General features: G+C 45.7%; 1 protein-coding gene across 2 annotated transcripts in view; it reads right to left on the bottom strand.

The window, feature by feature from the left end:
• The window catches only part of CD226 (CD226 molecule), a 73,532-nt gene extending 59,042 nt beyond the window's left edge, over positions 1–14,490 (bottom strand). The window contains exons 1-3 of one of the 2 annotated variants that reach the window (XM_046024175.1): positions 14,295–14,490; positions 8,167–8,238; positions 7,522–7,860 (exon numbers count right to left, since the gene is read on the bottom strand). In XM_046024175.1, the coding sequence (XP_045880131.1) occupies positions 7,522–7,860; positions 8,167–8,212 (385 nt within the window). In that variant the 5' untranslated portion in view covers positions 8,213–8,238; positions 14,295–14,490. Of the gene's footprint in view, positions 1–7,521; positions 7,861–8,166; positions 8,239–13,918; positions 13,990–14,294 lie in introns of those variants that run through there. The other variant, XM_046024176.1, reaches the window with a different exon arrangement.
• Positions 14,491–26,188: the final 11,698 nt, after the last annotated feature.

Genomic DNA, 26,188 nt, shown 5'->3' on the forward strand with positions numbered 1-26,188 from the left:
ACTTGAGCGGCCATTACAGTGTGAAATTTAATTACGTCAATCATTCCAGTATTGTCTTCTTTTTGAGGTCTGGTTTGCCCCTTCTGGCCTGTTTTTTGTCTCTTTTTGATTTTTTTATTTAATTTAATTTATTTATTTGACAGAGAGAGAGAGAGAGAGATCACAAGTAGGCAGAGAGGCAGGCAGAGAGAGAGGGGGGAGCAGGCTCCCTGCTGAGCAGAGAGCCCGATGTGGGGCTCCATCCCAGGACCCTGAGACCATAACCTGAGCCGAAGGCAGAGGCTTAACCCACTGAGCCACCCAGGTGCCCTCTTCTTGATTTTTGATTACAGAGTTGTTCCCTGAAAGTCTGATTGTTGAATCTCCTGGTGATACGTGCTTTCAAGCATGCTCTTTCCTGGCTTAGCAAATGGAAAGCAGATCAGTAAAAGCAACCTTGGCATGGGCTCTGGTAACTAACTCTCCTTTCAAATTCCCATTGGCTTTACCCTTGAGAAGTTCAGTGACCGTAACCTTGCTTTCGTAAGTCTTTAAAACATTCTTTACCATCTACTTCTCTATATTCTGTTTTATTTTATTAAGGAGAGGGATTTCTAAGCCTTTAAAGTGTTTCTTGTTTCATCATTTGACTATTTCTTACAGGTACTATTTTATATATTTTTTTTCTTTCTTAAATGAAAAACTGCTGAAATGTAACATTTTACAGAAACATTTTTTATTCTTATGTGTGTGTATACGAGAAAACTTTCATGACTTATTTCTGAGCTGGTAAGAACGCACCTTAAGAGTTTATGTCTTGGGCGCCTGGGTGGCTCAGACAGTTGGATGTCTGCCTTCGGCTCAGGTCATGATCCCAGGGTCCTGGGATCGAGCCCCACATCGGGCTCCCTGCCGCAGGGGGCCTGCTTCTCCCTCTCCCTCTCCCACTTCCCTCTGCTTGTGTTCCCTCTCTCACTTTGTCTCTCTCTGTCGAATAAATAAATTAAAAAAATTTAAAAAAGAGTTTATGTCTTAATTCTTTAAAGAGTAAATTTGAAACTGTTTTTCTATTTCTCTTCCCCACTTAAAAAACAAACAACTTCAGAGTGATAGAGATGTATACGATGGGCAAAGCTGAAAGAACCCACAGTCCACACAAGGACAAAAAATGTTGGCATGCATTGGTTACCCTCGTCACAGGAGGGCAAGCAAGCCTCCCCTCCCATGGCCTTCTCAGCCCTGTCAAGAATCTCTTCTGACAGGCAGAAGCATCCTTCAGACCAAGCCCTCCCTGCCTCACTCTGCACCTATCACTAATAGACAAGAGAGTGTCAGTTTCATACGTTTTCTTCCTGTCTTCTGAATTCGGGAGCGATAAAAGCTGAAATCAAAGGATTTTTGCTAAAAATAGACAGTAAAATATAATCATATCGTACATCTAGATTCTGCCTTTTGAAGCACTAAGTCAACGTGTGGAGATAAGCTAAGCCACGAACTGCGACCCAGAAGAAACTGCACTAATTGTTGATCAGCGTCTGTTGTGGTGGCTCAGTTTGGAAGGTCTGGCTGTCATTGCTCTTGGTATTGGTGGTGGTGTCAGAGTCATTTATAAAAAATGAAAATGTCCTCGCAAACTAGTCAAAGCCGAGCCAAAGATATCTTTGTTTCTAGATAATATTTAAAGCAATTCTTGGGCACCTGGGTGGCCCAGTCGGTTGAGCGTCTGACCCTTGGTTTCGGCTCAAGTCATGATCTCAGGTCATGAGATTGAGCCCACACCAGGTTCCATGCTCCATGGGGAGTCTGCTGGAGGTTCTCTCTCTCCCCCTGCCCTTCCCCCGCTTATGCCCCCCCCGCCCGTCTGTCTGAAATAAAGAAATAAATCTTTTTAAAAATAAATAAATAAATAAAGCAGTTCTCCCAAAATGCTATTCCACCCATCCCTGTGTCCAAATATTCTGACCTACCTCCTTCAAGGTTAACTTTAAACTCCCCCTTTGCAGGGAATCTGTCCTGAATCTCCTGGTTAAAAGTAAATCCTGTTTTAGGACATCCAACAGCACTCACTCCTCAATTCCACTTTGCAACACGCAGCTCTTCCCTCCCCCAGTACTCTGCATACCACTTAGAGCTGAGATCCACGTCTTTCTAGCTTCCAGCCACAGACAGGATCTCGAATATAGTAGGTTCTGAATAAAGACTTGATGAGTGAATAAGGATAAGGGGGTTCAGCTCCCGCAAATCAGATACACATTGACACAAACCAGATCTGGGACACAGCCCTTTCGCCAGCTCTAAATAAAATTTAAATCCTGACATCATCCCAATATTAATAAACAAACAAGTAGCCAGAGGAATGCACATATTGATGATTCTGGGTTGGCCGCTCCAGTTAAGACATAGGCCAGCATGGTCTTTAGAATCCCTCTCATTAGAATTGCCAGCAATTCTGGGTCCCCAGTATTAGAGGAACCTCTTTTCCTCTCTAGTACCACTCACTGAAACATTTGGATGAGATTAACATTTAAATTGGTGAGTTCTGGGAAAATAGATTGCCTTCTACAATGTGGGTGGGCCTCATCTAATCAGTTGAAGGTCTGATAGAATGAAAAGACTTGCTTCCCCAGACAAGAGGGAAATCTCCAGCAGAAGCCTTCTGAGTTCATCGGCACCATTGTCGTTCCTGGGACTCCAGCCTATTGGTCCACATTTGACAGTCTCCAATAATTACATAAGCCGATTCCCTATAATAAATCTCTGTCTATATACATATACAACGCATTCATTCTGTTTCTCAGGAGAACCCTGAATATTACCAGTACCAATAATATAAGACATACTAATGTACACTCCTACCAGCAGTGGATAAGTGTTCCAATCCATAAAATATTACTTATTTACCCTGACCTTAAACTCTTCCCCTCCTATAAACTACAACTAATTTAATCTTGGTGGTGGTGAAAAACATGGGTTTATTATGTGTCTCCCTCTGGAAAATGTTCAGTAGCTTCCCACGGATTTCCCACAGTGAAATTCAGACTCCATGAGGCAATGAAAGATCTCAGGCTCTAACTTCCCAGGCTCTTTGTGACATTGCACCGTCCCAGCTTCTTTTTTTTAACCTAGAATCTACTGTATAAAACCTTCCTTGGGACCCCAGCACATCCCATGCTGAGCCCCCTGGCTGATGCGGGCACCCCTGGTTTTTCCTCTCGGGCTACCTCTCATGACAGTGAGGGGCCACAGAGCCCAGAGAGGGAACCACATCCTGCGTGGATGTCCAACTTTCCTTGTGCCCCTAAGACATTTCCCTCTCCACTTTCTCTCCTTCCCTCATCTGTCTCTCTCAGAAAAATATCCTCCACATTTTCCAGGTCCAGCGCGACTTGGTCCTCGAGCCTCCCTGCGCACTGGGCGGAATTCCGTTCCCCTTCCTCTCTTCCTGCCGTCGCAAACATGGACTGGTCCCCTCCGGGTGCTGAGTCGGGGCAAATCACAGCCTCGGGGTGGTCATGACCCTGAGCACTTCCATGAGCGGTGCGATGGGAGCGCATTAGCTCCACCACGGTGTTCTGGAAGCATTAGAGGAGATGACGCTGGGTGCAGCCGCAGGAGGCAGCCAGGGAAGGTAGATAATGGAGTAGGGTGGGTGCCCCCCCCCGTGGGTGCCCCCCCCCCGGGGGGACATTTCCATAAGCTTAACTACATTTGCTGAACCCACTAGTAAGGCCAGAGACACGGGTTGCAGGAATTGTCAACGGGATCCCTCTTCCACCACAAACCGCTGTGAACCGGCCGCCTCTGGAAGGTTACCTACCGCCCAAGCCACCCCGCAGCTTCTCCCTGGAAGCAGTAATTGCCCGCAGCCATGCTCACCATTAAAGTCCCCAATCTGTTAGCAATTGAGAAAGGCTTGTGTGAAGTTAACACATCTTTTAACATAAATTTGCATTAAGAGCAGCTTTATCTAGAATAAGCTTGTCCTAGTTGCTGCTCAGCTCTGAGCTCAAAGCCAGGGTCGGGGGTGGGCAGCAAGGCTGTCCGGTGGTTGACCCTCCTCCTCTGAGGGCTCCTGCAGCAACATGCCCCCCGAGCTGTCATTTCCCATTCCTCACTGCAGTTTTACCCAACGGGACACACACGAAGTCTGAGAACTCACCGCTCTTCAAGTCCTTGCCTGGAAAATCAAGCTTATGTCCACATCCACGTGGGCAGTGGGGTTAAAGGAGAAGATACTGACCAAGTTCCTCTAACGTAGTCAGCTATCAGCAAGGAAGGGAAATCAGCAGCGTCTGTAGGACTTCCTTCTGAAGGCCTTACAACCCATTACACAAACTGGATTTCTGGATTCCAGCTCCAGTCTCGTGTTGTTAAATAGACCATCAACGGTCCCTCTGAGTTACACACGTGCCGTACTTGCAGGTCCCGATACCACGTTAATAAAGCACAAACCGAAAACGAAAAGTATATATAAGGTTAGCTTTGAGATATGGCTACTATTTTTTAAATTCACTATCATTTTTAGTTTGTTGTTCTTTTTTTTAAAAAAAGAATTCCTCCAAGTTTTGAAAATAAGTGGAATACTCTCACCAGCCCATTACCGCAATCTGTTACTTAAAAATATAAATGATCAAAAACAATCATGACAAAACATGCTTAAGAATACATCACAGGGAAAATAAAATAAAATTTAAAAAAAATACCATCATGGGGGGCACCTGGTGGCTCAGTCATTAAGCGTCTGCCTTTGACTTAGGTCATGGTCCCACGGTCCTGGGACTGAGCCCACATAGGGCTCCCTGCTCAGTGGGGAGCCTGCTTCTCCTGCTCCTACTCCCCCTACTTGTGTTCCCTCTTTTGCTGTCTCTCTCCCTGTCAAATAAAATCTTAAAAAAAAAAAAAAAAAACCACCATCATGAATAATTCATCTATGTGGAGAGGCAGGCTCTCCTTTCTTTGACCAGTAACTGAAAATCCTACCATAGTATTTGAAAGAGCCCCAGACGGTAAAGATCCCCCCTTGCCTAACTACAAGAAAAGGATAGGAGCAATAAATCTGGATGATAAAAGCAGGAAATATTGCCAAAATTGTTCATACACGATGCTAAAAATCCCACCTTGGTATGGTGATCACAACTTAGTTCCCAATAATTTAGCTCTATTTTCTATCCTCAACGTTCAGAAGAGGTCAAAATGCCATTTTTTGTTTTTGTTTTTAGATTAAAAATGTATATATTAGGGGTGCCTGGGTGACTCAGTTGTTTAAGTGCCTGTCTTCAGCTCAGGTCATGATCTCAGGGTCCTGGAATGGAGCCCCACGTTGGGTTCCCTGATCAGTAGGGAGCCTGCTTCTCTCTCTGCCCCTTCCCTCACTTGCTCTCTCTCTTTTTCTCTCTCTTTCAAATAAATAAATAAAATCTTTTTTTTTAAAAAGTATGTATTTAAGGCATGCAATACAATCATTTGATAAATATAAACATATACATACACACACACAGTGAAACGATTACTACAATCAAGCTAATTCACATTTCTTCTCACATACTTAACATTCCCCCGGGGAGAGAGCCTGAGATCTCCTTTCTTAGGACACGTGCAGTCCACACTGCAACACTGCTAACTGCAGTCCTCATGCCCTGCTCTCTAGGCGGAGTCACCGCCTGTAACTGTAACTGTAACTGTAACTGTAACTGTGCCCGGGACCATTATTCTCCCTATGTTTAATCAGCTCTTTTTTTGACAGAAATTGGAATTCCTGATCTGGGAATCCAAACTGCAAAAGCTCGCCACACAAAGGGTGCAGGGTCCCAGCTCGTTCTGGCCTTGGTGGCTCGTGCCACGTATGGACTAGCTCTCTCTACCCGAAGACCCTTGCCAACACTCTCTTTCATCTGCACGGCTAATCAAAAGGGGTCCTGGGATTGAGCCCCGCATCGGGCTCTCTGCTCAGTGGGGAGCCTGCTTCCTCCTCTCTCTCTGCCTGCCTCTCTGCCTACCTGTGATCTTTCTGTCAAATAAATAAATGAAAATCTTAAAAAAAAAAAAGTGGTCCAAACATGAAAAACTTGCAGACAGCCCTCAACAGGTGACCACACACAAAGCAAATGAGGCGTTCCATGACAAAATGGACTCGATAATAAATATTTCGTTAAAGAGATTTTGCTAATAGACACTTTGTAAGCCTCCGTCATATACACAAAACCATTTTTGAGCTTAGCTACATCTACAGAGAAAAAGAAAACTAATACATGGGAAGTTTTCTTAACTTCTATTTGCTATCCCTAATACAATAAGTTGTTCTTTTATTTTTTTTAATATTTTATTTATTTATTTGCCAGAGAGAGAGGACAAGCAGGCAGAGTGGCAGGCAGAGGCAGAGAGAGAAGCAGGCTCCCTGCTGAACAAGGAGCCTGATGCAGGACTCGAGCCCAGGACCCTGAGATCATGACCTGAGCCGAAGGCAGCGGCTTAACCAACTGAGCCACCCAGGCGCCCCAGTTGTTCTTTTATAATATACATCCCTTGGAAAGAAAGCACTCTAGCACCTGTCATATAATGTGTTCTGCTGAATGTCCATTTAGGATATAAGTTTAGAGACTTCAGACAAGAAACACACGATTCCAAACTATTTCCTTCCCTAGACTATTTCTGACATCTCAGAATTTCATCATTAGTCATTTTGCATTGAAAGCATAGGGAATGATAATAGCGACAATAATAACACCCACCACTCCCTGACTGCCCCTCGTCTTTAGCCATAGGACCCCTAAGCCATTCAACAAAGAGAGTGGTATTATTAACTCAGTTTACTATTCAGAAGCCTGAGATGCAGAGGGGGTCGATCAACTAACATAAGGTTTTGAGGAAAGTAAAGGCTAGAAAAGCCATGTTTTTCCAATATACCATAGCCAATCCACGTGGCTATTACTCGAAGGACTAACTCACTAAGCAGCAAACCACAGTCCCTGGTAGACACGGCAATATCTAGGCGATCATTTGATCCTTCTTGAAATGACACCTTGCAGTTTCTGAAGGTTCATCTCTTAGGAACTTGGTTGAAGCAAAAAATGGAGCCAGTGCCTGATGAATTCTGCCCAGATTCACTAATAAATCTAGATTTGGTGTTAAAGAGAGCACTCTGAACACACAGAGGTTGAAGCCGGCGCTGAGTGCCTAGTGGAAGGAAGCAGCCCTCCAGCCCTGGGAGGAAGCTCACATGGCGAAGGATCTGGTCCTGAACCCAAGCACTGCCAACATCAGTTTAGTCCAGGCTCTGGTCACGGTTGAGACAAGAGAAAACCTGGGCTCTTCTTCCTACTACACTGTCATTTGTGAGACGCGTATTCTACTCCGAAATCACAGCACATTAAGAGAAATGAAACTGATTCACAGAACTATTTCTTTAAAACAATAATATTATAAGATCTAGAAGTGAAATTGGAAAATACCACAGACACATGATAAAGCATTTTATAGTTTCCACTCGGGTTTTAAGATTCAATGTCGTAGATGGGTAAGAAGGAGAATAAAATGTCCACTTACCTGATGCAACCACCTGGATCACCTTCTCCCAGTGTCCATGTGGGAAAGTGTGAAGAAAGCAGGAATAGAAGCCAACATCGGCCTCAGAGACATTATGAAAGGACAGGGTCATATCATTAGGCGCCATGGTGGAATTTAAAAAGTAAACCCTATCAGTGTAGGGTGGCTTGACACTGAGACCATAAGTAGGGCTGAAAATGGCCATGAGCTCTCTGTTGGTCGTAGTGATCTTGTGCCATTCCAACTGAACTAAGGTGTCCAGTGATGAATATATACACTCCAGACTCATGTTCTCAGCAAGTTTAACGGTTGTGTCCCAAACCATCTCTTCACATAGTGCTGAAATACACAACATCACATTTATTCAGTTAGGCTTGATGGCTGAAATACCAAAAGGCACCTCAAGCTTATTCATAGCTTTCTAAGACCAAGGAAGATAGCAAATTGAGGCCCCACTAAACGCTCCCAGTTTCTACCGTAGTCTAATAAGGTTTCCACTGCCGATAAGAGGTATTTGTAACTTGTAGATTTCCTGAACAAGGGAGAAATTATCTGAGTCTACTAAAAGGCATCATAAATTCTAAACATGTCACACTAGCAGACCAAAAAAGAAGTAAACTTTTTAAATGAAGACATTATCTTTACCTCTGTATACGTGAAGAATAGCGAAGAAGAAAGTAAGATAATCCATCTCTGGAAACCGTTTGGGAGGCTGGTCTATTAAAAAAAAGACAATTTTTATAATGTTACATGCAGAGGCCCAGCACAAGGCACTGCTTCCTTCCTCTCAGATATGATCAGCCGTGCCTTCTCTTTCTGAAGTACGAACACAGGAAAAGGTCTGAGCTTCAAAGTTGGTTTGCTCTCACACAAGGATGAGCAGATTTGAATCACTTCTCTCTCTCGGGGAAATAGCTTGTTTTCAAGCTTTTATTTTCTCCAAAGTTTCATTCATTGAACAAATCAGCGAATGGCTGATAGCGTTCTCTAGGCCAAACTCTGCTCTAGGCAATTAGGATACAACAGTAAATTTATTAAAAAAAAAAAGAAGAAGAAGAAGAAGAAGAAGTTGTCCTTGCCATCAGGGAGCTTACATTCTAGTGGGAGGAGACAGAAACGGAAATAAAATAGTAAAAAAATATAGTATGTTATAGGTAATAAGTGCACGAAGAAAACACAGTGGGGATAGGGCGGTGCCGGTGGTAGTGTTTACCTTTTAGACAGGAAGGTCAAGTTCACTGAGAACTTGACATTGGAGCAGAGACCGAAGGGCAGGGGGAGGGGCCTGGGGTGTCAGGGATTTGGAGGCTCTACCAAGGTGGACTGTGGTTGGGCATGGCCTTCCTTTTACCTTTTACTTCTACCTTTTCATTGACCTCAGACATTTGATTTGGAAGCCATGACGGGACCACAGAAGAACCTTCAGCTACAAGAGTGTTGTAGCTCAGGACATGCACAAACTTACCACTGTGGATGATTTCTTTAAACTTTCTATTTTGAAATAGTTACAGAGTCATAGTAATTTGCAAAGATAGTACAGAGAGCACCCCCTCAGCCACTTTCCCCTAATGGTTACATCTTACGTAATTATAGTACAATATCAAACGTGACTGATTTTTTTTTTTTAGGTTCATCATTGTTCCCTTCCCTCATGTAAAATAACAGTTCAGTTTCTTAAGAACTTGTTAGGAACATATTACCATGTTAATATAAAAGCACATTATTTCCTCTATGGAATTATATGAATGCATTTGGCCCCTGATGACAGGGTCAAAATAAAAAGTGGGTAAAAATTGAAAGGAGGAACATGAATCCCTAAAGACAATGTTGCCTAAGCCAACTCTGAACCTGGTTTCAACCCCAAAGTTTACCAGTAGGTGTCTGCTGTTCAACCTCAGTATCTAACCTGGAACTTTTTCAGGAAGCGAGAGATCAGCAGTATAAAATTAGAATGTATACATATGGTACTGTACAGGCCACCTTATGTTTACACAGCATTCTGTTTTCCAAAAGCTTTCACATCTATGGTATTTGTACCTGTAAGAGCTGTATGATAGAGTCAGATGAGGTATCTCTGTTTTGCAAGTAATTCAAAAAAACAGTCTGTCCAAAATTTACTGAGCTGTGCCAGGTACCCTGCCCAGGCCCTGGAGGGGCAAGTATGAGAAAGACTTGGTCTGTCCTCAAGGCCTGCAGTAGTATATTGGATCTGACAGATTACAGAGGCAATTTATTATACTAAAACCTGATAATTCTATAGAAGTCAAGTTTGAGCAAGTATTGGCACAGCCCAGAGAGGGGAAAATTCATTCTAATTGGAAAAGGTTTCATAGAAAAAATGCCCCAGATCCTGGGCGTTCCAACCTAACTAAGACTTCCCAAGTAGAGGAGGAAGGGAAGGAGATAAAGGCATGGCAACAGAGGAAATTTGAGGGGAATGGCGGGACTATGGTCCAGGGCTTGGGAAAGAGACAACCACGATGTTGGGTCCAGATTGAGAGCATCTTGAAGGACAGCGGTGGAGAAGTTCAAAGCCTTCCGGAACCAGGGCATCCTGCACACATCTGTAACCACAGCACCAAACACGGTCCCTGGGCCACAGCTATGGCGTATTCAACACAACTCTGACAGCAACGCGGAGCCACTAGAAATCTTATGGAGGCAGTGATGAGGACAGTTTTGTGTTTTTGAAACATAACCTGGATGCCCGTGGAGAGCGGACTGAGGTGGTAAGGGCATCTGAGTCAGAAAAATTAACTCCACACATCAAATCCGAACTCCAGGACTTCCTCTTGATAGGTACCGACAAAAAAAAATAAAACTATAGAACAAGAGTTACACCCAGTCCCAAGAATTCCTGAATCCCTCAAGAAAGTGTCCTCCTAACTGGCCCTCCTTGCACCGTGCCCTGCTTTAGACCTGTGTCCCTTCACGCACACACACACACACACGCGCACGCGCACTCTGTACCTGGAGTGATCTTGTGACAGACACTGCATGACCTATTTCAAAATACTTAATATATTTTACTACCAATAAAGTTAAAAAAAAAAACAACCTAAGAGCTGGAGAAAATATCTGCAAATCATACATCTAATAAAGGTCTAGAATCCAGAATATATTAAAAAAAAACTCTTACAACTCAAAATTGAAAAAGACAAACAATCCAACTTAAAAATGGACAAAAAAAATAAAAAATAAAAAAGTAAAAAAAATTTTTTAATGGGAAAAAAACCTGAATAGACATGTCTCCAAAAAAGATATACCAACGACCAACAAGCACATGAGAAGTTGCTCAACATCATTCGTCACTAGAAAAAATGCAAATTGAAACCACAAAGAGATACGACTTCATGCTCCGTAGGACGGTTATAACGAAGAATAAGGCAGATAACCGTGCTGACAAGGACGCAGTGAAGCTGGAATCCTTGAGCACTGCTCGTGGGGACGTAAGCCGATGCAGCTACTGTGGAAAACAGTCTGGTTGTTCCTCAAAAAGGAACACAGAATAACCAGACGGCCCGGCAATTCCAGTCGTGGGTCTATACCCCAAAGAACTGAAAACAGATACTCAAACAGATCCTTGCAAACCGGTGTTCAGAGCAACTGTCTTCACAAGAGTCAGAGGGTGGAAACAACCCAAATGTCCAACAGAAGAAAGGATAAAGAAATTGTGGTATATCCACACAATGGCATATTACGCAGTTATAAAAGGGAATGAAATACTGATTCACGCTACAACATGAATAAGCTTTGAAAGCATGCTAAGTGACAAAGGGTCACATCTTGCAAGCTTCCCTGTGTGTGGAGCACCCAGAAGAGGGAAATCTGTAGATCTGATCGGCTGTCGGGAGCTTAAGGGAGAGGAAACCAGGAGCGACTGCTTGAGTCATGGAGTTTTGCTTTGGGACGATGAAAATGTCTTAGAACTTGAAGAGATGGTACTTGCAGGACACTGCGAATGTGTGAAATGTCACTCGGTTGCACACTCTAATTTTATGTTGCGTGAGTTTCACCGCTAGCGAATGGCAGGAGCCCAGATTCACCTCTGGTCTCTCCAACGGCACAAGCCACCGCATGTTGCTGTTGGCCTTGCACTGATTGACATCACGTGGTCCCTCAGCCAGTCTGGTCTGCAAATGCACATTGAGCCTCACCGTGCGTGCTGCGAGTGGAGTCCGGTCACACGCCTGCGCCACAGCTCCTCGCCCGCTAGAAATGGATGATGCAGAACAGAGTCCGGCTGTCAGATAAATGATTCACGACGTAAAGAATCTCTAAATGCTCATGGAACACACGCCGAGACATTGCATGCGTTTATATTAACGTTTGTGTATTTATTAATGCATATATGTGGCGTGTGTGTGGTCAGGGCTGGGCAGGTCGCAGAGGTGCAGGCAGGGCGGCAGGAGGAACGGGCACACAGCAGGTCTCTGCTCCAGCACGCCGGCGCCGGCCTACGAGAATGAGATGCAGCACAGAATCTTCCACTCTCAGAGGCTCCCGCAGCCCTCGGCGAGCTTCTCCCCGGAGCGAAGAATCAGGGGCATGAGAGCATTATGAGAAAAGGGGAATGGGTCAATGGGTTAAAGCCTCTGCCTTCAGCACAGGTCAGGATCTCAGGGTCCTGGGATAGAGCCCCGCATCCGGCTCTCTGCTCAGCGGGGAGCCTGCTTCCTCCTCTCTCTGCCTGCCTCCCTCTCTCCCTCTGCCTGCCTCTCTGCCTACGTGTGATCTCTGTCTGTTGAATAAATAAATAAAATCTTTAAAAAAAAAGAAGAAAAGAAAAGGGGAATGAACTGGTAATAGCGGGCAGTGACCCTACATTCCCAAGGCACCAAAGCGAAGTCCGTGGAAAGACGAAGACAGCACTTGCGTTATGGGTGACTCGATTCTGCAGTGACTAAAATGCCGGGCCCGGAGGCTACAGATCCAAATGGAAGATGCAGGACGACGTGCAGCCGGAGATCAAGTTCAGCTGTTACAACTTTGCTGAGGACAAGCCCTATTCATCAGCATCTAACCAAAGACAAATAGAGACGCCCTTGAGCTATTTCTGTTGTGCAGAGAGCCATTTTTTGCATGATTTATGAAGGAATTTTGGCTTGAGGTTTTTTTCTAATAGAGCTGTCTGTATAAAAGAGCTTCATCCTCAGGGAAGTCATTAATCAAAATATTATTGGACTCCTCCCCTATCGAACAGGTCTCAGAGAACCACGCAAGTGTGAAATTCATCGCACGGGTCTGCCTTGCACCGCATGCTGCTGGGCGACCTGGGCTGGATGACAGCCTTCGGACACGCTGTCTCCTTCTCTTAGGCCATCCACACACACAGACGCTTCCCTCTCCTCCGCTTCATTGTTTCTGCTATCTGTGACATGTTCTGCTTTCCCAGATGTCTGCTTTTTCTGGCCATTGGGAGGATTCGCGTCTCTGCGCAGTCACCCAAGTAGGCAACCGTCCCCGCGTGGTGCTGGACCACCGGACACGTATGCAGAGAAGCCACTCCTTCCTGTTTCCCTCCCACTCCTGCTCAGACAGCTGCTCACCTGCCGAGGGCTGCAAAACAGAGCCTGTGCTGGACTCTGAGAAGAAGGGACCGAGGCTGGGAAGACGGGGGACTTTCCTCCTTTTTTTTTTTTTTCCCAGATGTGAGAGTTTGTATGCTTTTGGCTGGGATGTCCTTGTCGTGCGGCTCCTCCTTCCAGCAAGACTTCAACAGGAGGGCTTTAGTCTAGGTTTCTGCTCCCTGCCTCAAAGTGTCGCCTCAAGAGAATGTTACAAAGGAAGGACACACGATTTCCCTCAGACATCCAGGCCCTTAGAACTTGGGCAAGTCACAGAGCTGCCCCAGGGGTTAGACTACTTGGAGGGACCGTCCATGAAGGCCCAGCTTCCATTCAAAGCAGACACCTCAGCTGGGCTGCAGCAGAGCTCCTCCAGGACAGTGTTCTGGAAACTGTGGCTCACGGGCCGAATCCAGCCCCGGCCGGACCCTTTACAAATAGTCCGTTCGGACTGGGCTGTGCTCACTTGGTTCTACATTGTCCATGGCTATTTTTGTGCTCTGATGAGTGGCTGCAAAGAGACCACATGGCCTACAGAGCCGAAAATAGTAACTGTGTGATGTGTGACAGAGAAAGGTCGCCAAGCCCTGCACAGGGTAATAAATACTTAGCTAGCAAACATTTATTATTTAAGGTCCTCCGTGCTCGGTCTTGCTTAAAGGAAGGAAGGTTAAGCAGCGCAGACACTAGTAAAGTTAGCTCAATTTCCTTATTCTCAAGGACCAAGGACCATACCATCAGACCTACCACAGATACAAGCCTTCCAGAAGCACTGTGAGAAAGGACCTAAATGACACCCTTTGCGGAACTGTTTCCATCGACGAACTTACAGGTTCACAGGACAGACATCAGCCATCCAGCTGTCATTGGCTCTTTTCCTGCTGAATCTACTTGACATTCTTGCATGGACAGTCTCTACTCCCCTGCACGAGATTTGCGTTAAAAATGTGAGCTCAAGGGCGCCTGGGTGGCTCAGTGGGTTCAGCCTCTGCCTTCAGCTCGGGTCATGGTTTCAGGGTTCTGGAATCAAGCCCCGAGTCAGACTCTCTGCTCAGAGGGGAGCCTGCTTCCCCCTCCCTCTCTCTGCCTACTGCTTGGCCCACTTGCGATCTCTGTCTCTGTCCAATAAATAAATAAAATCTTAAAAAAAAAAAAAAAAGGTGTGAGCTCAGCCACATCCACTTTTTTTTCTAGAAGGTTACTAACCTTGAGATGTTGCTTCTGCTCGCTGTAACTCTCCTTTCCCGCCGTGTGTCGGGTTGGGGCTTCCTGTTTGTCGTGGCCTCCTTACCTCGCCCCCTCCTGTCCCTGGCAAGCTCCCTGTTCTGTCTGGGTTGGCGTGGCCGGAACAGCCCAGGGTGTTTGTCCCAGGCCCGGACCTCTTGGGCTCTTCTCTCCTCCAGAGCTCCTCCCAGTGGGGGCTGAAGGAAAGCACTAAGAGTTCACTCAGCAGGGCTTTTTGGAGGATGAAAACCAGTCAAGGAGTGTAACTGCTTCTAGAAGCGTCTTCACCACGCCGCTCCTCAGACTCACTCGCACCCACGCGGAGTTCTGTCCCTCTCGTCCCCACCTGCTCAAATCCTGCCGTTGGAAGCGACGTGCTTCTCATCCTCCGCCCTGACTCAACTCCCAGCTGCGCACAGCAACTTTCAGTTGGTGATTTTGCCTTTTCTTCCCCATTTCTTTTCCTGCCCAGCAACGTACTTCGTGTTCGGAAGTCTCTGACGTGCAGGCCACTGCTTATCTCTGCCCAAATCTGAGCTTCCATCCTGCCTTCTAGACCCTCGTCTGGGTTGGGTGCCTTCACCCCCCACCCCGCTCGGCCCGGGGAGCTCCCAGTCCCCGTTTGCTAGGCGCCCTCTCTGCGAGGTTAGCAGCTTCTGTGTCTTCAAAACAACCGTCTCTAAGTCGTTCCGGAGGCCGCAGAGTTCGTCTTGTTTGTTCTCCGGATTCCTGAGTACGAGAGACGCCCCGGCGGTCAGACCACCGCGAGGGACAGTGGCTGAGGTGCCCCCGGGCGGTTGCAGAGCTGCGGGGCTGGCAGGCCGCGGCCTGCGGAGGAGAGGCCAGTCCTGGAGGCCGGCCCGCCCCGCACATGTTCGGACACCGCGCGTGCAGGACCGGCCTTTCTGCGGCCCACGTGCGCCTCTGAGAGCGGGGAGGAAGAAATACAGGGTGCCTGCTGGCCCAGTTGGTTTAATGTTCGACTCTTGGTTTCAGCTCGGATTCTGATCTCAGGGTCATGAGATCAAACCCTGCATAGGGCTCTGTGTTGTGTGGAGCCTCCTTGAGATTCTCTCTCTCTCTCTCTGCCCCTCTCTCTCCATTCTTACACTCTCTGGAAGGAAGGAAGGAAGGAAGGAAGGAAAGAAGGAAGGAAGGAAGGGTGGATGGAAGGAAGGAAGAAGGGAAGGAGGAAGGAGAGAGGGAGGGAGGGAGGAAAGAAAGGAATGGAAAGAGAAAAGTAGAAGCTGAATTTCCTCGCACAAAGAATTCTGGAGCACTTACTGTGGGGCAGAGGAAGTCCTCTAAAAGATCTGTCTGACTCATGTCACTATCTTCGTTATATCAGCATCCTCAGAATACCCAAACTTCTTACTGACTTACAAGGCTGGACAAGATCGATCTCTACCATTTTTCCAGCCTAATGTCTCACACTTCGCTCACCCGCGTTCTCTACCCCAGACCCACCTGACAGGGCAGAGGCTTTGCACACAGGGTTCCTTTCCTTTGACTTCTCTTATCTCCTCCCATAGGGAGGCCTCAGCTCAGACTTCCCTTATTGGGTCCCCTCCCTGAGCCCCCCACACCTGGGGTAGGTGTTGCTCTGAGCTCCTGCAGGACCCCAGATGAAGGTGGCTTCCTTACTGAAGCACGCCTCTGGAACTGCCCATTTATCTGCTGCATCTCCTCTGCGAGCCTGATGAAGGCCTTCAAGGGGTTCAAGGTCTTGTGGGCTGCTTGTTCCACAGAGCCTTGCAAGGCACCCGGCAAGTGATAGGTGTCTGTTAGATCATTTTTTTTTTTTTTTTGAAAGCAGGCGAGGAGATGGCTTCTATGGCTTCTACCTAGGAGGTTTCATTGTATGTGGCCTGTATGCTCATCAAAACCCAAAGGTCATCCTGTTTCCAACGTGTGGTTTTATTTCTTCTGCCTCATTTTTCTATTTCTCCAATGAATAGGGCAAGAAAAAAAAAATAGCCTCGATCCAAAAGGCACATAAATTTTGGCAGGACAAACTCGAAGATAAAAGTTCCTGACTGGGGCCAACACTTTCTCAAAATGACTCAATGAGCCCTGAACTGAACCTCAAACACTGGCCGAAACAGTCACTGTCTGCCCAAAGGATTCAGATCACACTGAAGGCCGAGCCTATTTCAACAGTAAATGCCACTTCCATCTATGGGGTCCAGGCTTCAAAACTGATCTTGCTTTCTCCCTGACTTACAAATCCAGATTTATATAGGCGAGATACTTTCCCTAAATTTCTAGAAGTCACTTCCTAATTCACCATCCACATGCAAAATAACACACACACATCATCCCCATCACCGTCATTACCGTCATCCTCGCTGCCTCCCACATCCCGTTATAACGTTATTGCTATTATTAAGAAAGTAAGAGGGGAGACAGCTTTTTGTGGTTTCTTTGTAAGGTCTTTCATTTTGGGTTTTTTATTCTCCTTGGAGTTCTTGAAATCTTGCAAAATGAAGAACCTAAAAATTAGTTTTGTATCTGTTCCTGAGGGATACAGGATCCCAGGAAGGCAACATAAAGCTAATTTTTTAGGGGAGATGTTCAAACATCACATGATCAATAACGAATTCCCCGAACAAACAATAAAAACATCCTGAGAGAAATGAAACCTCGTCACAGGTCCAGAGAACAGCCGTCCTGTGTTCCAGCCAGGAGAACAAATGGACATGGCCACGAGGAAAGTCAGCGGGGCAGAATGAAGATTCTCTACCGCCCCCAGAGATGAACAAAATTCCTCCCTCCCTTATTTTTTTTTATGATTTTATTTATTTATTTGACAGGCAGAGATCACAAGTAGGCAGAGAGGCAGGCAGAGAGAGAGGAGGAAGCAGGGTCCCTGCCGAGCAGAGAGCCCGATGCGGGGCTTGATCCCAGGACCCCGGGATCATGACCTGAGCCGAAGGCAGAGGCTTTAACCCACTGAGCCACCCAGCTGCCGCCCCTCTCGTGCTTTTTTAGTGACCCTTATTAAGGGCCTTTTGAACAGCTTAAAAGTAAAAATATGCTTTACCATTACCATGTGTTGACAGAAATAGGAAACGCAGCTAAAATCATGACATCACTGGACAGAGTATTACATTCGCTACCTCCTGCCTCTCTGGGGTCACCAGGGCACCAGCTCTATATTCTAACACATGGGAAAAGCAACCATTTATCCTGCCTTCCCTGTACAAACTGCATTTCAGGGTGACCTAAGTTTCCTTTTATAGAAAAATTCCACTACTAAGTGGAAAAACAATGATAGATACTATTTTTCATGGCCGTCTTGTTACTCCTATTAAAATAATAGAAGGAGACCATTGCTACTAAATACTAAAGCCATTAAGTGGAAGGTTAATGGGAACTTGATAATGAGATACACTGCTGATTGACAGTACATGGGCCCTCTGATCAACCCTGACCTCACCCTAAAATGGTACAACCAGATAGCAGGGGACCGAGAGACCCAGCAGGAAGAAAACAGCACCACCCAGAAGATCTCTTACCAGAGCAACGGAACCTGAATGCAGCCCAGGCTCTAGAAGCAGCTAGTAGTGTCTAGGAGATACAGAGGGGAGAAGAAGGAGTTACGAGCACCATGAGGAAGCAAGAAATACTACAGAACAAATGTCTTGGGCTCCCAATAAACAAATGGCAATTATAGTATAATTACACAAGAAAATATAACCAGTCCAGGAAATGCCAACTAAATATCCTTTCTGGATAAGAACTCGGAGTCATTTTGGAATTTAACTAGCATAATAAAGAAAACTGGTTGGAAACTAAGGCAGACTTGATGGTAGACCCTCAGAAGAATCTCAGTTAAATTCCGAAGACAAGAATGGCCACTATCACTTCCAATATATAATATTGCCCTGGAAGTTTTATCTGATTCTATGGGAAAAAAAAGAATAAGAACTATAAATATTGAAGAATTACGTTGACTTTATTATTACTCATAGATGATCAACCTAGAGAACACCAAAGAATCGAATAAAAAAGAACTGATAAAACGATAAAGTGTCTAACAAAATAGTTTTATAAGACTAAACAGCTTTATTTTGTCAATCCAAATTAGAAGCAAAAAAGTACACATATATGTGTGTGTGTGTACACACATGTGTATGAATATATACGAGTGTATCTCAAGAATCGGTAGCAAGTGTACAAAATCCGCATAGTACATCAAAGGAGGTAACATTGAGTGTTAAATGAGAGTCAGTGGAAGCAGTAATTCGATCTGTGGCAGAAGCGCCTCTTGTCCCAGAAGCCAGAGTAAGCCTCATTCCGGAAGATCGACAATGTCGCCGCGCCAAGGAAGAGGCCTCCACAGACTTACAGAACAAAGGAGCCTAACTCTCCTGGACGCTTCAAATAATTGTGGAACCTAAAATACTCTCTTCATGAAAACGGATTTCCCTCACATGGCGGTTTTACTTTTGTTTCAACACTAACAACGAACTTTCAGCGCCACTCAGTGTTCTAGTTCCCCGGCGCTGGGTAGATATTTCACGTATGTGCAAAATGTTTTCTCGTCGTTAATTAAAGTTGCACTAAATAAAGTGTCATTAGGTCACATGGAAGAAGATTTCTCAGTAGTGACTAGAGAGTGAATAGTTGTTCTGTAAGTCAGGCTGTCGACTTTTTTTTTTCCTTTAAGAAACCGAGATTAATTTTGCGCTAAAAAAAGAATTACAGATTTGCAGCGTATGATAACGGGGCCACTTCAGTTCAGCAGGGAAAGAATGGCTTGTCTACCACGTGGTACCGGAGAAGCTGACTTACCAGTGGGAAAGGCTGACCGTGGGGTCACTGGCCGTTCCCTGGGCAGCACGAGCTCTCCACACCTGCGGTACGGCCCTTGCAGCGGCATCCAGGTGTAAGACCTAGGCTCTGCCGAGTACATCTACACCCCAAGAATTCACCACCGAGCCTGCGAGCCCAGCGGGGAAGCAGCGGGGCGACAGGGCCCGTTCCGGCCAGGCGTGGGGGGTGTGGATTTGCGGTGCCCGAGCTCTGCCCGCAGCGGTGGACTGGGCATCCTGGTGTACCCAGTAGCAGACAAGAGTGCCTGGGCCCAAGCAAGGCCACAGAGACATGCTCACCAGGCCCAGGGGGCAGCCGGCCCAGGGGCACTGAACAAGCTCCCGTCACCCATTCATTCTGCAACCTGCAGCAAGTCCTGTGTCCTTCCAGTAAGTTGCTTCCTTCCCAACTTAGAGAGAAGCAGTTGGCAAGTTACAACTAAGAACTCTAACCAATAACATTCATGTGTTGCAGCATAATGCATTGCAAATGCATTAATAATTGGAGTCAGAAAAATAGTCAAAAGATTGGAGAATACGCTTGATAAGCCTGAAGACAGTGATGCATTTTTTACTTTGATATTACATACATATATATAAAATATATTGAGACACATATATATTAAGGTATATATATCTTATGCCAAAGTCAGGGAAAATGTGATAGCTTTTCCTACACAAAAATTAAAACTGGGGGCACCTGGGTGATGCAGTCAGTAAAGTGTCCAGCTCTTGGTTTCAGCTCAGGTCATGGTTTGGTCATGGTCTCGTGGTTGTGAGATGGAACCCTGCATCAGGCTCCACACTCAGTGGGAATTCTGCTTAAGCTTCTCTCTCTCACAGTGTGGAGATTCCTCAAGAAATTAAGAATAGAGCTTCCCTATGACCCTGCAATTGCATTGCTGGGTATTTACCCCAAAGATACAGATGTAGTGAAAAGAAGGGCCATCTGTACCCCAATGTTTATTGCAGCAACGGCCACGGTCGCCAAACTGTGGAAGGAACCAAGATGCCCTTCAACAGACGAATGGATAAGGAAGATGTGGTCCATATACACAATGGAGTATTATGCCTCCATCAGAAAGGATGAATACCCAACTTTTGTAGCAACATGGACGGGACTGGAAGAGATTATGCTGAGCGAAATAAGTCAAGCAGAGAGAGTCAAGTATCATATGGTCTCACTTATTTGTGGAGCATAACAAAGAACACGGAGGACATGGGGAGATGGAGAGGAGAGGGAGTTGAGGGAAACTGGAAGGGGAGATGAACCATGAGAGACTATGGACTCTGAAAAACAACCAGAGGGTTTTGAAGGGGCGTGGGGGGGGGGGTGGGGAGGTTGAGGAACCAGGTGGTGGGTAATAGGGAGGGCACGTACTGCATGGAGCACTGGGTGTGGTGCAAAAACAATGAACACTGTTACCCTGAAAATAAAGAAAAAAAAAAAGATTCTCTCTCTCCCTTTCCCTCTGCACACCCTCCCCAAAATAAATACAAATCTTAAAGGAAAAACCTTAAAACTGTGGCATGGCAAACATTATACACTAACAAAGCAAGAAGGCCTGACAATCAGGAGAGGGATATAGAAAGGTATGAGGCACAGTGTAATATTTTCTAAGCATAAAGTGCTTAAATATCAGTGACCAAAAAAATCTCACAAATACCCCAACAGAAAAACAGGCAATGGATATCAAACATCAGTTCACATAAGAACAAACAGAAAAATGTAAAAAGGTACTTAATCTCGCTGTGAAAAATGAAATTTAAAATAATGGCATATTAACTTTTGCACATCGAATATGTAAACATATAAACGAAGAGAATGATAGTGACTGTTGTAACAAGAGTGGGCGGATGGGGGCGCCTGGGTGGCTCAGTGGATTAAAGCCTCTGCTTTCAGATCAGGTCGTGATCTCAGGGTCCTGGGATCGAGCTCCGCATCAGGCTCTCTGCTCAGCGGGGAGCCTGCTTTCTCCTCTCTCTCTCTCTCTCTCTCTGCCTATTTGTGATCTCTGACTGTCAAATAAATAAATAAATAAATAAATAAAATTTAAAATATTAAAAAAAAAAAAAAGAGTGGGCAGAAATGTGGATAGCCAAACCCTGCTGTGGACAGGTCAAGGGGTAAGCATTTTCTATATGCAAGAGTGAAGCAATGTATATGAAAAATGTGACTTGTTATATCCTCTGACCCAGCCAGGCTGCCTCAAGATACGTATCCTGAAGAGGAATAAATTTAGCCAAGTTAACAAAGATCTGTTTTTTTTGTTTGTTTGCCTGTTTAAAGTAGGTTCCACGCCCAGCATGGAGCCCGACACAGGGCTTGAACTCACGACCCTAAGATCAAGACCTGTGCTGAGATCGAGTCTGACACTTAGCCAACAGAGCAACGCAGGCGCCCCACAAAGATCTGGTGTTTAAATATGTACGGATACTCTGCCGCTCTCCGGTGGTTATGCTGGTCTATGTTCAGACGTGTAAACTAACCTGGAACACTAAGTGAAGAACTTTTTCCGACACACACATACGCCCAGAACAAGAAGACAATGAGAGCCGTTCTATAAAGCAGCAGCTGGAAAAGAGCCCACACCCGGCTTCTCACCTGTTTTCCGCGTGGGCGGGGCTCAGCAGGCTGCACTCACGACTCCTCTGGCCACCGTCCTTGACCTTCCTGCTCCACTGATACCCTTCCCTCTCCTGATGGTCTCAAGGTTTCGAGGAAATAAGTACTGAAACATTGTCAGGACTCCTGACCTCAAGCATCAGACCTCGGGAAAAACTAAGTTTCAAGTGACGCAGGAAGCAGCAGACGACCACACTCCATGGATGGACGGAGGCTTGCACGCATTTACTATCTCTTCCCCCAGCCATCCGGACAGAGCTCATGCCTTTCTCCTCCACATCCCGTTACTTGGCGCTGCTACTTGATAACATTCCCTCGGCACCACGGATAGTGCGAGAGCGTGAGAGCGATCTCGTAAAGAAAAGAGTATGGGCTTTGCAGAGGACTTGGGGTCAAATCCCCATCCATCTTGGGCTCGCTGTGGGGCCTCCCTTCACAAGCTCTTTGGTGATGACACAGACGGCCAAGCGTGGTGGAGCACCCGGGCTGGCCAACTCCAACCTTGTGTTACACGGCCAAGTGCACCCCACCCTCGCGGGCCCCAGCCAGGCCCCCTCAAGACACAAAGTGCTGAAAGGCTGATTTGGACTCTCATACCGTCAATACCATTGCATCCCAAGGAACTGAAAAGAATTTTTACTTTCCGAAATGGCACAAAACATAGATGTGCTTCAATTAAAATAGACACGTGCTCGATATTTTTTATGGCAAATTTCTAAACGTTTCTCCTTGTCGTATGGTTGTTCTCCTGCTTTGCTGCTGGCCCAAGGAGAGTTTTGTCTGTCCTTCGGCAGTGAAGCTCGTATTTGAGCTGTCTGGTTAACGTTTACAGCAAAGTCACTGTCCCCGGAGTCTGTCACCACCGCAGGCTGCTGGGTAAGGGAAGGTCTCCTGCCTCAGCTGAACAATGCACCGCACTTCTGGAATTTGAAGCAGAAATAAGTGTGGTCGAATGTGAATAGGGTGGCACGTCTTAGGCTCCCTGGGATGGTCCCAACATACACCTGGTTGAACTGTGTATTTATCAATAACCCCCCCATTCACTCTGCAGTGTCTTGGTTTGGAAGATTAATTCTATGTTCACTCTAAAAGTCACCCTAGTTAGCTGTGGGTTCAAAGTCCCATGTCCCAGGACACCCTTTAGTCCTGGACAAATGAGGACAATTTGGTCACCATGGATACAGCAGTGACCAAGACCACCTGGGTGTGAGAGCTCCGTAGGTCCTGGTGCTAGGTCAGGCCCACCTTCACTCTGGGTCAGCTCACTTGGCAGCTTGTGTTGTCTTTTCTACCCAGCCCTCAAACAGGATTACCTTTATCCGTCAGAAAGCCACTCACAGGGCTGATTCTTAGAGACACAGGGCTGGAGTCTCCATCCTCCTCTTCCTGGCGCATGTGACCTGTCCCAAAAGCCACCTGTGAAGGGCAGGCTAGGTAAGCCAGATCAACATCCCTTCTTTTCTCTTACCTCAGAGTACTGTACCCACACTGAAGAGGTAAGCAGTGATCCTTCTGGAAGCAAAAGTATGTCCTGGGGTGGTCCTCTCTTTCATCCACTGTGTAAAGAAGGAGCCATCGCCTTCTTCACAATGAACAGATGAACCAATATATAAATAAAAACTCCATATTCCTTCTAAATTGATGCCACACTATATTAAAACCGTGACTTTTTTTGTTTTGTGTCTGTCTCTGGACCTCCCACCTTGAGTGTGAGCTGCTTGACTGCAAAGACTGCCTTGTTCACTAGTGTGTCAGAGCAGTTTCCCAGGACACAAGACTTCTGGTGCTGAACCAGAACAGCCCCAGGCACACCTGGACAGCTGGTCACCCTCGCTGTGTCCGCAGTCCAACAGCAGCGCCTCCTGTAGCAGGCGTCAATAAACAACAGCCCTGTAACCATCATCAGATCACCTCTTCGCAAGTTTATTTTCAGAATTAAAACACGGAGAAAAGGTGCTAAAAGGTGCATCAGGACCTTGAGGAACATGAGTGTCCGCTCACAGGGAGAGTCGACACCCTTCTCCTGCTGGGCTCTCTTTCTGTCCTGGGAGGAGACAGGATGCTGTGGTTGACCACACTGCCGGCTCATCTCCTGGCCAAGCAGCGGCATTTTCTTCCTCCATGGTAGCAACCCCCCCGCCCCCCCGACCATGAGGCAGCATCTGCCAGACCCCTGACAACAGGATTCCAAGTTCAATTCTGCCAGTGAAGGCGCCTGGGTGGCTCTGTGGGTTAAGCCTTTGCTTTCAGCTCAGGCCATGATCTCAGGGTCCTGGGATCGAGCCCCACATTGGGCTCTCTGCTCTGCAGGGAGCCTGCTTCCCCCTCTCTGCCTGCCTCTCTGTCTACTTGTGATCTCTCTCTCTCTCTGTGTCAAATAAATAAATAAAATCTTAATTTTTTTTCTTTTGCCAGTGAAAGGTACTTGCATGAGATCTGGAAATCAAAAGAGAAGTAGAATTTCAATTCTACTAATTGACATCGTACTTTCTGTAAATTTGTTTACTGTCATCTTTCAGCAGTAGTGGGCAGCTGTGCGGACTTTGCAGGTGGGAGGCATGAAGCAGCCTGTCTGCCAGGACAGTCTGGAAGTCTCCTGCATTTGTGCTGGAGGCAGCCGTGCGTGGGCCAGCAGGGCCCTTGCTCCATCTCCAAAGTCAGCAATGTCGCATCTCCGACCCTTCCTCCCTAGTCTCACCATCTCTGACTCACCTCTCTGCTTCTCTCTTGCATTTTTAAGGAGCCCATGATTGTACTGAGCCTACCTGGACAATTCAAGATAATCTCCATAACTCAAAGTCTTTGACTTGAATCCTATCTAGGTCTGTTTCACCCTGAAAGGTAATATACTCACAGGTTCCAGGGAGTGGGATGGAGACATCTTTGAGGGGCCATTAGTCTGATGACAATGATAGCCCAAACAGATTAACTGACTTCTTCTTGTCTTCTCAAAAGCATTGACTCCAGTTTATTCAAAGTCTCTGGCACAGAAATAAACAGTATGGGGAAAATTCACTCATAGTGTTCAGCGCCCTGATAGCCTGAGGGCTAATGGAAAAGATGATTTTGAGGAAAAGAAAATAAAAAGCAGATATAGAAAGAAGAAAGATTTTTAAATATAAGTTAAGCAATACACAAATGCAGTTACACATATTTAATTTATTAACTGGCATACTAAAGCATTAAAATACTTCCTGTTCAAATGTTTTTAGATTCGTTACTTTCTGGTAATGGTATTCTGGGCTCTAGTGGGTTCCCACTATATGCCAAAACATGAGAAATAAGATGAAAACAAAGTTGGGCTATATTCTATGCCAAAACATGAGAAATAAGATGAAAACAAAGTTGGGCTATATTCTAAGTCAAGTCCATCATTACGTAGTGTGTTAAATCTTGGGGCACCTGGGTGGCTCAGTTGGTTAAGGTTCCTTGGTTTCAGCTCAGGCCATGGCCTGAGGGTCATGGAACCTCATCAGGCTCTTCACTCAGTATGGAGTCCGCTGGTGATTCTCTCTCCCTTTGCCCATGCCCCAACCCCTGCTCCCGCACACTTGGGTCTCTAAACAAACAAAGAAACATTTTTTTGAAAATCTTATACATTTGGCTCAAGTCATTTTACCAAGCTGCCCTCTTGCTTAAATCTTCTCTGTTATTGCAACCACATTTTCCCTTCTCCCATTCTTTAAGTTATGCTCATTGATTTCTCAAAGGACCTTTTCCATTCTTCCCTCTTGCATTGTTTCTTTCTGTTCTGTGTACCAGCATGCTTTTCTGTCCCTTAATTTCCTCTGAGGAGCCATTCTACTACTTCAGTGTCCCAAATAAGAAGCCGAGAGGTTCTCAAAAGTTCAAAGTTGCATCATGGGCATAATTCTCTTTGTCATGCAACTGCATAATCAGATCGCTCCTTTACCAAAACTGATCACATTTCAGTTTTTGCATAAACAGACACAATATTTTATTTTCCTGCACTTGTTAAAATCAAAAATTAAAATATCTATTATTTTTTAACTACAATGCCAAATTCAACTGCCTTACCCATTAACATCCAGGACAGATGTTTCCTGGCAACTACAAAATCCATTTCCCTAATGCCAAGGCTCAACATTGTTGTTACCTGTGAGGTTTTTGTTTTTGTTTTTAAGACCCCTCGTATTCAGTGACCAAATACTGAAGCATCCAAGAAAATATTTTTAAGAGCAATCTCTCCACTGGCACTCTTACCATGCTGGTCCTCAAAGCATTCAATGTGGGACCACAGATTCACCTGCCCATAACTCATCCTACAACTGCCCTTGGGTCTACTTTCCTAATAATGACCTTCTGAGTATTGGTGCTTTTCTGATCATCTCACTTCATCCTTCAACTACAAACATCATAGGTAATGACTACTGGATGGTTACTATGTGCCTTATTTGTCTGTAACACTTTAC

Source organism: Meles meles, chromosome 12, assembly GCF_922984935.1.
Source record: "Meles meles chromosome 12, mMelMel3.1 paternal haplotype, whole genome shotgun sequence".
Lineage (NCBI taxonomy): Eukaryota > Metazoa > Chordata > Mammalia > Carnivora > Mustelidae > Meles > Meles meles.